At 39.3% G+C, this 12,758-nt stretch overlaps 1 protein-coding gene across 1 annotated transcript in view; it reads left to right on the top strand.

The window, feature by feature from the left end:
- Positions 1–12,758, top strand: part of dtn (transmembrane protein 132C dtn) — a 174,370-nt gene that overhangs the window by 83,574 nt on the left and 78,038 nt on the right. The window contains exon 3 of the mRNA XM_090389350.1: positions 9,805–9,966. Coding sequence (XP_090245476.1) covers positions 9,805–9,966 — 162 coding nt within the window. The remainder of the gene's footprint in view (positions 1–9,804; positions 9,967–12,758) is intronic.

Here is a 12,758-nt window from a genome sequence, read left to right as displayed (position 1 = left end):
ACTGGAGATGTGCAAATGTGTCCCCAATTCACAAAGGGGGATCGAAGGGTGACACGAGTAATTACAGACCAGTTAGTTTAACTTCTGTTCCGGGTAAAATAATGGAGTCGCTGGTTAAAGATGCATTGCAGGATCATCTAGACAAGACTGCATCAATAATTCAAACACAGCATGGGTTTGTTAAGGGTAAGTCTTGTCTGACAAATTTGATTGGTTATTATGATGTGGTCACAAAGGAACTGGATGCAAAAAATAATTTTGATATCATATACTTGGATTTCAGAAAAGCTCTTGACACTGTTGCGCATGGAAGACTACTGTACAAATTGGAGCAGAATGGTATTAAGGGTGAGTTGCTACAATGGATAAAAGGATGGTTAAGTGGGAGAAGACAGAGGGTGGTAATCAATGGGTGCTGCTCTTCGTGGACTAATGTTATTAGTGGAGTCCCACAGGGTTCGGTGTTGGGTCCACTGTTGTTTTGTGTATTTATCAATGATATTGATGAAGGTATATCAGGCTTAATGTCGAAGTTTGCAGATGACACAAAGGTTGGCAGGGTTGTTAATGACAGTAATGGCAGTGTGCTACTGCAACAGGATCTAGATAATTTGGGCAGATGGGCTAAGAAGTGGCAACTGAAGTTCAACCTTGACAAATGCAAAGTACTGCATATGGGTAGAAGTAACCCCAGAGAAACGTACCAACTGTGTGGTACTACACTTAAGGTGGTAGAAAATGAAAAAGACCTGGGAGTAATTGTGCAGTCAGATATGAAGTTTTCTGAGCAGTGCAGACAGGCTGCTAGGGCGGGTCATGGGGTTTTGTCAATGATATATAGGAATTTTGCTAGCAGGGAAAAGGAGGTGATTGTCCCTCTGTATAAGGCAATGGTCAGACCACGCCTTGAGTACTGCGTACAGGTCTGGAGGCCTCATTTTAGGAAGGATGTAGATTTGCTTGAGCGTGTACAGAGAAGAGCAACACGATTGGTGAGGGGAATGAAGGGATTCTCTTACCAAGAGAGGCTTAAGTTCTGCAAATTGCAGTGGCTGGAGACTAGGCACCTGCGCGGTGATCTGATTGAGGTCTATAAGGCCTTGAATGGGTTGAGCACGCTGAATTCTGATGGGATCCTTCCACTTGTTCAGATTACCAACCTACGGGGACATAAGTTCAAATTAAGAAAGGACAGATGTAGAATAGATGTGCGGAAATTTGCCTTTAGCCAGCGGGTGGTTAATTGCTGGAACAAACTTCCATCTGTCGTTGTAGAAGTTGATAGGTTAAATAAATTTAAGGAGGAACTGGACAGGCATTTGGAGGGAATGGTGTGATTTTTTTTTTTTTTTTTTTTTTTTTTGGCTGATGCTGCATAAGCTCCTACACTTGCTTTCTTGCATCACATGCCACTGCCACTACTACTACTACTACCAGCTTTGCAAACAAAACCAGCTCCAAAAACTGCTGTTAAAGGAAGACCTGCAACTAGGTGGAAGGATAGGATCAGTGAACTTTTGGGCGTGACATTTTGCGATGACGCTCGTATAGCATGTGATCGATGCAGTTGGAGGATTTTGTTGATGGCCACAACAGCTCCTCAGGGAACTATGTGACTGGAAGAAGAAAGCTTTGCAATAATATTACTAATACGCTATCAATAAGAAGGGCCATGTAGCAATGCTAGAATAGCCACCATTGGTTACAAATCTGCTACGGATGATCCAAAATCATGATTTGGATCTCTCTCTCTCTCTCTCTCTCGCTCTCTGTGGAACCACATGTAACCTCGGCCTGAAAGCCCGAATGAACTAACGAAATCCATTATCCAAATAGCGTGTAAGAACGATAATACCATATTATTCGCATATATACTGTATATATGTCGGAAATGTTACTGACAGGACCTTTGCTAAGATTGCTGACAACGGCCGACCAGCACCCTATTAGAAAGGAGATTTAAATATAACTAACTTACCCCAAAATTTTGCTTACTGTCCTAATACTTTAATAATGTATTCTATATGAAGGTAGATAAGAGGTTATAGACGCGATAAACTAACGCCTCACAGCCTTAATTTATTTGGCACTTAACACGTATCGTATCATCTATATAAGAGTAGAAAGAATGGTCGCACCACGGACCTAATATTAAAAGTTGGTTGCTTCTTAAGGATATAAAATGTTTACCCTATTTCTTGAATGCCAAATAATTAGAACTCTTCAGCAGCTACGAATCTTTAGGAATACGCCAAGTGGCTGCATTAAGAAGGTATCTGACGACAAGACACGTAGTCTTCTTTACAAAAACTTCTACACTAAAAATTTCTGCACTCTTAAGAGAACTGAGGCCACGTGATTGGGGAGCCATTTCAGTTGGGAATATGCTTTCCTTCATTCCTGGAACTATTTCTCGATAATGCGAGCTGAGAATATGGGCTCTCATTCTGAGAGAGACTTCTCGACCTGATTATTGGAGGGGCGTGATATGTGAAGATCCTGAAGCAATCATTTGACCATAAGTGGAGTTGGGTGACTGTAATCTGTAGCTATGGTCACCTAAGTTTCCTGGGAGAGGAAAATATTGCGGATACCGATTTCTGTCGTCCAGTGTTGAAAGCTGTCCTTACTTTGGATATTGCGGCGCTATTTTTGTGTGCAATTCTAGATTGCATCTTAGCCATCGCTTCTGGCGCAACATGGCAATATCCATCGGCTTAGTCATCGTGCCACTCCGCTACACGTACGTCATGTCAATCCAATCCTCGAATCGATGTTGCTTTTTTATGTCACTTTCGATATTATTCGGGAGGAGAAAGTTAGCGTGTTATTTGTATACCTAATAATTGGAGAGGACTTATAAATGCAGCTCGTAAACGAACGTTTGATGTCGCTTATGGGAAATCGTTTCAACATTGGAAATCTATATATTTTGAATACTTTCCGACACTTAAAAATGTCATCAGAATATGCGTGATCACGTCGATATCGTTGGTATGCAAACTGCATCACTGATTTCAGTAATGGAATTTATTTGCCTGGTCCTCTGGTCTTTATTTGCATTAGGGAGTGCAGACAAGGAGATTCCGATCTTCTTGTACTCGTATAATCAAATTCGACCAGGAAAGAGGAATTTCGTATTCCCGTGGTCGCGAAGTGGGATATCTAGCATACGGGGATGTGCCCGCCTCTCCCGAACTTCTGAAAAAATAAGTGCACGGGTGACGAGGTGGAGGATAAGAGGAAGATCCAAAGACTATATTTCACAGGGATAGGTAGCCTTTGTAGTTCAACTTAAAGTGTCAAACGAGGCACTTCCATCAGTCTAAAGGCCAGAAGTTATGGTCACCTACGCTTCATCAATCTTGTTCTTTGTTGGTGAGTAGTTATTCCTGGTAGCGCTTAAATATTCATTGATATTGACGCGCTGTCTGTCACGAGGAGTGATCGGGCACTCTCCACTCTCATCCATCAGGTGACTTCTGATCAATACACCTTGTGCAAATGGCACGAGTCGGCAGCTAGTGACGGTTGGCTTTCCGCGCATCGGCGAAATGAAGCTGTATTTCAAGCCACGAGGGAGAGAAGAAGCTTTACCCTGAGGAATTGCTCCACTCAACGATGTAATGAAAGAAATTTTTCTCCAAGAATCATATACGAGTGGCGGGGAGAACTGGAGCGCGTGTAGTTTCGTGTAAAGTACTGCAGCGACACCCTGCTTAGCCTCTCGAGAAAGTCATGTTGTGATGCAGCCATTAGACTCTCTATCCGAGCACTTCTTCTCCGAGAAGATTAACTTAGTTACACCGTCGTTATGGGGTTTATCTGACATTTCCATTTGTCTTCATTACTTTTTACTCCTCAGTTTGAACACTTGTATCCCCACCTACGTGGCTTATTGCAACACACAATCACTTTGTGGTCTTTCGAAGCCTGGAAGACAAAGCACCGACTTCACGTGAAGTCCAGCACGCAGAAATCGGAGACACGAGTTTGTGGATTTAAGTACAAAACATTATCGGGGAATTGAGCTTTAATTTCGAAAAAGTATTTTTGTATGGTTACAACGAGTGGATGGCCTCCATAAAGCTGCTGTTTCAAAGCAGGAGGCAGGCTTGATTGCCATCTCGAGACCTGTAGTATATGATGGTTCCAGTATATCCGAGAGGAAGGTTCTGTTGAAGAGCATTGCTTCCGACAATGGTTTCACGGGTCAGTCGATTTATTCACTACTGCATCGGATGATAGCAACTATTTTTATCGTTCTGTTCCACGCAGTTAGTGCTGTTTCTGTTGTGTTAAGAGCTATTGGCTTGGGTCAACGACTTTTTTTTGGAAATAACTGTGAATGAACGCCGAAAATTTCATGCAGTAAACACAGTTCAGATATTATATTTAATGAACTCTTCGTGAACTTTTCAAATTGTTTATGAATTTAGAACTATCAAATTGCCTTATTTTATGATAATCCCAAACGAAAGGCTGTTGAAACAAATTATGCTGTTTTCTTGTACGTTAAATTCTGAGGATTAGGAAGACCGAAGACTCTTAACAACATTGGTCTTGAAAATCTGCCGACTGTAGTTTGAGAAACCAAAATGACGAATTCTGTAATGCATTTACAGTTTAGCTTGGGCTGTCTACAACAAACGTTGAGAAACCGTTCTAGGTCTAAAATAAGAAAAAAGCTGTACAAACATGCGTCCGATTCTGAATTGTTACGATTGTTTGGATTTTTTAAAAAATGTCTGTGGAAATTTTAATACTAAAAAATAGTAAAATAAATAAATAAAAACAAGCAGATGAGTATCTAGTAAAATTTTTATTCATACCAGTTAAGTATCTGCTTTTATTTTATTTTTTTAAATAAATGTATTTTCTTAGGCACTTATTCCCCACCGGTGTGCCACGAGATTGGGTAAAATTCTACCGAGTTCAATGGCATTCACTCCTCAAGCGTGCCGAGAATATAGCGTCTTTTTAGTCAAAGTGTGAATCGGGTGACAAAAGGTTGGGAACCACTGTGACCTAAGAGAAATATTTATCTCGCATAAATTAGTATTAAATGACCAAACTTTTCTACGAAAAGTTTTCTTGGCTAGGAAAGGAGGCCAGAGCCCCCGGAATTATAATCTTTCCCTAGTTTTTAACAACAGCACTATTTTAATAAAACTTGAAAACTAGCTGATGAAGTATCAGGCGTTGCTCGGGGGAACTCTGCTTTACAGTATCAGGTTCCCTGGAGGTTGTCCTTTGCAGCGGATTTTTTTAGACACATTTTGGTTTCGTTTTGTTTTATGTTTCTTCAGGCCATACCAAAATATCAACGGTGGAAGGCCACTTTTTTCTTTTCCAACCATTCTGTGGAGTGCCTATGACATTCTGTCGCGCCAACAATTTTCTCTTCCATTACAAAATTCAATTTGTTTCAGTCTGTTTGATGCGCGCGCTTTTCCCTTGAGATTATTCCGTTGAGACTTTCCCCTTGAGAATATGAGAAAATTCCTGTATATCATGGTGTCTTGTCAATGATATACAGGAATTTTTCTAGCAGGGATAAGGAGGTGATTATTCCCTTGTATAAGGCAATGGTCAGGCCACACCTTGAGTACTGTATACAGGTCTGGAGGCCTCATTTTAAGAAGGATGTGAGCTGTTGGAACGAGTACAGAGAAGGGCAACAAGATTAGTGAATGGAACAAAGGATTGCTCTTACGAAGAAAGGCTTAAGTTTTGCAGATTACAGTGTCTGGAGACTAGGCACCAGCGAGGTGATCTGATAGAGGTGTATAAAGCCTTGAATGGTTTGAGCATGCTCAATGCTGATGGGATTCTTCCTCTCGCTCAGAATAATCACCTGAGAGGGCATAAATTCAAATTGAGGAAAGACAGATGTAGGATAGATGTGCGGAAATTTGCCTTTAGCCAGCAGGTAGTTGGTTGGTGGAACAGACTTCCATCCCTTGTGGAATTTGATAGCCTAAATAAATTTAAGGCTCAGCTGGACAGGTATTTCGAACGAACGGAGGCGTGAAATGGGAGTGGGTTTTTTTTTGGCTGATGCTGCATAAGCTTGCTTTCTTGCATCATCTGCCTATTCTAATTAGTTTCTAAACCAGGTATGTCAAATCCGCAGTCCGCTCGCGGCCATCTGACGTTTGTTGCGCGTCCTCCCCAAAATTAATGTCAACGTTCACAGGTTAAAGAGGTTAAACGTATATAAAAATAATGGTAAATGGTGATACTTCGAGGCGATACACCAATATAAAATTTAAATAAAATTCGTAACTAATACGAATCATCATAAATGTTGATCGTTGAAATCCCGAATTTTGTGTAATGGGAAATACATAAAAATATTTAGTGCGCTATATTTTTCTCAGTAATGCCACATGTGGTCCCACATCGGATGGAAAAGACTAGTTCGGATTCCGTCAGTGAAGCAAGGAGTTTTTATCGGTCTTTTTCACAAGGTTAGTCTCGAGCGAGGGTAGCGTGGTTTTTTTTTTTTTTTTTCGTCCGGCAAACAGCAAATCGGCTAACGAACACATACAATTTACAGGCATATTAAATATATGGCACAGTTTTATCGCTTAAGTTGTTGAATGAACTTTTCCAGGATAGTGGGCCATCTGTAAATACTGCAAGTCACGAGTTTGAAATATTCGATGTGTTGGGTTGTGTTTAGGGTAAACGCCGTGCTGAGAATCCAGACCATGAGACGTGAGAGGACGGTGCCTGTAAATTGTGCATATTCCCGTGGTATAACGATAGTTCTGTATAGAAAATAATAAATAAATCATGTATTACCATTCTAATTATACGGGTTGATTGGTCTCGAACGAAGGTTGCACGTTCTTCAAAGGAAACTCGGGTTTTTCATCCAGCAAAACAGATGAACAAACCATTAGAATATGTGCAGATTACAGACACCATACATTTACGCCTCATAGTTTTAGCAACTTTTGAGAAAAAACAAACAAATTGTGACCTGTGTACTGTAATATCATACGCCGCATTATGTACTTTTTTTACTTTATTATTTAGCCTCTTTGGATTTTGCATATGCAGAGTTGAAGACCAACCTTCCACAAGCAAGTAACACGAAATACTAAGCATAAAAGATAGAACACTACCCTTTATACTTTCAAGAATTACTTTCCAGACAGCTTACAGCCAGCCAACCGAACAGAGTCCCTTCCATTCAATCTCCATTCATCTTAACGTAGAAGATCACTGCTTATTCAAAACGGACAGGCTAGAACCAATCAGCATAACGTAGCTTTCTCTTGGGGCCGATGGTAATCGCAGTCTGTCAGACTTCGGAAAATAGCAATTGTTGCGAGTGTACAGCTCCAACAGATGTCATACCTTTTGTAACTCCCATTAAATTGCTCTGTGGAGGTGAATATGTTCTGCGCAGGCTTTTTTCCTGCCAATTTTTTTTTTTTTTTTTTTAAATTTGCTGTTGAAGGCTGTATTCGTACTGTTATTCGGCCTCAACGTGGAAAAAAAGCAGCGACCACCGTTTAATGAATTAAAACGAGGTAGTCTTCACGCTATTGTGTTGTCCTGTGGGAAAAGGAGGAATCCAGCAAATGCTTTCACAAGACAGCTTTAATACTTCGTCTTTTTAATGGAAGTATTCAGTGTTATTACAGCTTCCTACCGTTTTAAAGCTCTGAAACATGTAACGCGACTTCTCAAAACTGGACTTCGAGTTCAACCGGAAGTTTTTGCACGGATACTGAATCTATCGATGAACAGGCCGCCTCCAGTACACGTATGAATTCTCCATCTGTTAATATTCCTGGAAACTCTATCAGGAAGCTACTTCATGTTTGCATGCACCGATATCCCTATAAAATCACGGGGGCATATCAAATCTTGTTCGCAGATAAGCCTAAAAGCTTAGCATTTTCCCAGTGATGCTGAATGAAACAAAATCAAATTGGTTGGCAAACGTGTTCTGGACTGACGAAGCACATTTTTCGTTAATTGGGACTGTGGACTCCTAGCTGGCGCATTTGGCTCTCAGATCGCACGAATTACTTTTCAGGAAGTCCCCATATTCCCTAAAGGCGATTGTGTGCGATTTTACCTCTTCAGAAGTGGGCCATCCTTTTTCGAAAGGCCGACTTCTGAAGGAAAAGAAACAGCAACCGATACAGGACAACGCTGTGAAATCCCTTATTAGAAGAGAAGATTAAACTGCATTTACGAGGACCATTGTCGTCATACTTGATGGAGCGTCGCCACATGAATTTGGCCTCCACATTCACGGGATTTGACTCCAGAAAATTTTTAGCTATGGAGGTATTTTTAAGACTATATTTACAAAGAGCACATAGCCTTAAAATTATGTGTTCTCTAAAGAAACCTTGTTTCTTTAGAGAAAAATCTAAAGAATAACATTCAATATAAGATTTCAGCAATCTCTGCAGATTTGCTACCAGGAGAGTGCGAACTATGTTACTTCTTGACCAACGTGGTGAACGTATAGGGCACTTTGATATACCGTATATCGTAATTTCTGCAGCCGAATTTTAAAAAAAATATAAATAAATTATCTGTTTATACTCCGGGACGACCAAAGGAGTTCACAATATAGACAGAATACAAGAAACAGCACCGTATTCAGTAGTCACGGGCTTGAACCCCGGTCACTCAAGGCACGTGTACTTATGCACCCGCGCGCCTGACCACTAGGCTACGGTGGCCTTCTTTTTTTTCGCTTCCTTTCAAGTACAGTATTCATTTCAACACTGTAGACTATTATTATCATCTGTTCTCTCTACACATATTTTGTATTACAATAGAAAACCTTGATCCTCTGGTGGTGAATATTGTAAAAGTTTTTTATATGAAGCTTCTTTTGACAATTTTTATTATTTTTTTAAATTGCTAAGGACTTTTGTTAACCGCCCTGTATATCAAGAAAGGATAAAGTATATTATACTGCCTCTCAGAAGTGAAATAGTTCAGGAACTATTTAAATATATTTGTAATTATAAATACCGTATTCCTTAAAAGTATCTATTTTGATACGATATGGAAATACGAAGTGCTGTATGAGTTTTTAACTGGATAATTTGCATGGGCAATACTAGATGTAAATAAAATGGCCGCGATTTCCTTTGGGATTATTTAGTTTTCCTTATCAACAGAAACCAAGCATTAGATACGAGAAATCTTTAGAGAGTTGCACTGGTATGTGCCAGACATTTTCCGGTGGTTAGTGTTTAAAAGGATATCCGGCCATAAACCTTTTTCTGTTTGTTGTCTGCATACTCCGAAATTTTTGGAAATTAGACGTTGGAATGAAACAGAAAGAAATACATGAGTAGCAGCAAAGCGGGCTCGAAAACACCAAAACAAGATAAGTTTATATTTAAACTTAAGGTAAAAGTTTTCCAGTTGTTAAACATACAAAAAAAAAAAAAAAAAAAAAATCCAAAATTAAGATGATCATTTTCGATTACCAGTTCGAGCAAATCCTTAATTAATAGTAGCATCCCAATATTAAAATCAATGAGAACTGTGTATATTATTTGTACACGTTGAATGAACTCTTTATAAAAAAAAATATAAAACAATCTCACAAAGTGGCAAAATCGAATGAACAGCGTAGGTGTTCAGGTAAGTCATCTGTATTAATTTTACTCTTGAACCTCACTCAGTAAGCAAACACTTGCTCTCCTTGTGAGATATTTCAATATTTTTGTAGAGTAGTTGAGGTATTTGTTATCTAAGTTTGATCACATTGTTTGTGGTTTGCAGGAATTATTATTATTTTCTTTTCAGGGCAAGGGTTAAGAGTGGTCTTAGAATCCTCGGAGCTCAGGTTTCACAACCCTCTTTATGGAGGATTTCTGTCGATATGAACGCACGGCAAACGATTGCAACTGTAACTGCTTTTGTCAAGGACACCTCAACCAATCCACCACTAGAGGACGCACCAACCAGGTAACCTTTTTATTTTCAGAGCTTCCCCACATACGCCACCAGTATATCTTAATATCAATCTGTTTCACGCAGTTTGTGACAGAGTTTCCATTAATTTGACTGTCCATCAGTAGTATAAGATACCGAAGCACCAATTGCAAACAAAACACATTGACTTGAATTTCTTTTTTGCAGTTTATTGGTTTTTTTAAGTTGCATGTTCACTCGCGCTTGATCTCTCTAAACTTCGCCTAACTGCTTGGTTTTCGTGATGATGGGCATAGTTTAGCGACCATGTTTAAATCAAGATTACAATACCACTTGTATAGATATTAATAACTAACCGGAAATTAGTGTATGTGGAGTCATTGACACCGTACTAAGTTTACAGATGATTAACCAGTCTTAGGCACGCAATGTAGACTGCCACCACCACCTAAAGAAATGAAATGCAGCTGGCCAAATAATGTTCTTGTATCGTGATGCTTTAATTACGAAATATGCCGATGCAATTAATAACCGTGTGGTTAATGGCTGACGGTGCATTTTTGCAACTGAATATCCATCACAGTTAATGAGTGGGCAGTTTTTATAACTGGAGTATTTATTTCTAGACCATGAGCTACTTTCTGATTAATAGAGCAGCGCAGATCATAGCGGATATGCTCTACGGCTGTTCTAAGGCCAGTTTGTGTGTTAGCAGAATGAAAAACGAGAAATAACTGGGGTAACATCAATTTTATTTCCATGACTGGCTAGACCAGGATTTAACTTGCTTTTGAAGCCTGTTTGGTGTCAATAAACATGGGTATAAGTGCGATAAAGCAGTCGTTGAAGCGTCAGGTTGAAGGACTAAACTCTTCACAGGTGTGATCGGTAGCTACTAGTGTTCTTGTTGTCAGTTCAGTATAATATACTGTTAATTCTTCTCGATATATTTGATGTCAATCATAATGTAAAATTTATTTAGATTATATAAGCTGGTTTAGGTTACTTTATATTTGGTGAACAATAGTTTGAAAAGAATATCTGTGTACCCCGCCGTATACCCTCCAATACTTTCGTCCGGCAGTGTCTATACTGCTATAACGAGGAAGTTGTAAAGATTATTTTACAAATTATCAGCATTCAAGGTTGACATCAGCACTCATTTTAAAATAAGTTCGGATTTCATTAACTCTTACCAGAGAAAGATAAGTCATATACTAACTTATGAGACCATTTAATAATGAAGAACACGAGTTGATTAATATTAATTTCTCAGTTTTACTTCTAGGCAAGTTTTATTTCCACTTTTATATACAGTTTATTGTAAATAAAATTGGATATAAACTTACATTTTACAACGAATACCGTTTTAACTAAAATTCCACTATAAAGAAAATATTTATACGTCCCGCGTGACTTCTTATTAGTGCTTTGTATGTCTGATTTGAACGAAGTTTGATGAAAATTTCAGGATAGCGAATTTAGCCCTGACGTAGCCGAGTGGTTAGTGCATGAGTGCAGTAGCACGCGCTCTTTGAGTTGGACCGGGGTTCAAGCCCGTAACTGCTAAATACGATTAACGTTTATATTGATTGATTTATTGTAAACTTCACTGACCTGGTTGTCGTGCCGGAGTATAAACAAGAACAATTTTTTTTTATTTGTCGGTTTGATATTTTGGGAGCAAAAAATGTCTTCTTCACAGGAGAAGTGATGGGAACCAAAGATGAAGTACGTGACTGTAAAGTCAGCTCTCTAAGAAGAAAAAAGTGTGTTGAAAATATTACGTTTCATTGTGACCAACCAACCTTGGATGGGGTAAAATGAAACGCTCGATAAGGATTTTTTATTCGTTAATGAAGAATCTGGTGTGAACTAATATAGGGTGCCAGGAATTTCATAATTAAGCATGTTTCATAGGAAAAATGAATCCAACAACAACAAAAAAATAATAATAACTGTGAATTTTAATAGCAGTTATCACCAAAAAAAACTTTTCTATTTCATTGTGTGCCCAAGTTACCCCTATATATAAATCTCAGGCGGGCTACATGTTGAACGCCCCTGCTAATAGGGCTTGCGTTTTGAAGTGGTGGCAGAGTTAGTTATAGTAGAGAGAATTTCAACAGGCGGGTCAAAATCATTCATTGAATATTCCGCAACGCACTCACTCTACGAGTACACCCGTCTTATCAACAAACTATTGATCAAGAAAAAAACTGTTTATGTAAGCAGTCGGTACCACGAATTATGTGGGTGAAAGGTATAGGGAATGAGAGAGAGCTAACGAAGAATTTCTCTCCACTATAGCGCTTCAGTCAGTGACATAGCGGAAAGGTCCGCTTATCCAGCATTGTGGGGGACGGTATTTTTATCTTATTTTTTTATTTTTTTTAATCACGGACTCCCTTCCTGACAAATTTTGCAGTTTTTTTAGTAAATTCCGTTACGCCATTGCTCTTAACGCGAAAAACAATTCAACCTAACGTGATAGCAATTTGGGCCTTCAGATATTGTTATCAGAACCCCTGTTTATTCGTCGTCAGTTCCGCCGTGCTCCGAACCAAGACCGATTGCGTGATAGGTTTGATGACTTCCAGTTTTCAAAATCACAGCCGGCAGATTTCAAAAACGGCGCACGCGCACCTGGCCTATACCCTCATAGTCATTAAAGTACCCGGCCTTGAACTGGATTCCAACCGATACAAGCAACGTTGTGTTCACCTCGCCTGCCACACTGTTACGACTGCCTTAATAACACCGTACGGAGCTCTTCACTCGGAAAGGAACAGTTGAGATGCTCGTGGATTAAGATTTGTTTTCTT

The sequence above is a fragment of the Mastigoproctus giganteus genome, unplaced genomic scaffold, assembly GCF_048544385.1.
Source record: "Mastigoproctus giganteus isolate SK-2022 unplaced genomic scaffold, ASM4854438v1 scaffold_15, whole genome shotgun sequence".
In the NCBI taxonomy this organism is placed as follows: Eukaryota; Metazoa; Arthropoda; class Arachnida; order Uropygi; family Thelyphonidae; genus Mastigoproctus; species Mastigoproctus giganteus.
The sequence above is the reverse complement of the archived record's forward strand: the minus strand, read 5'-3'. Positions and strand labels throughout refer to the sequence as shown.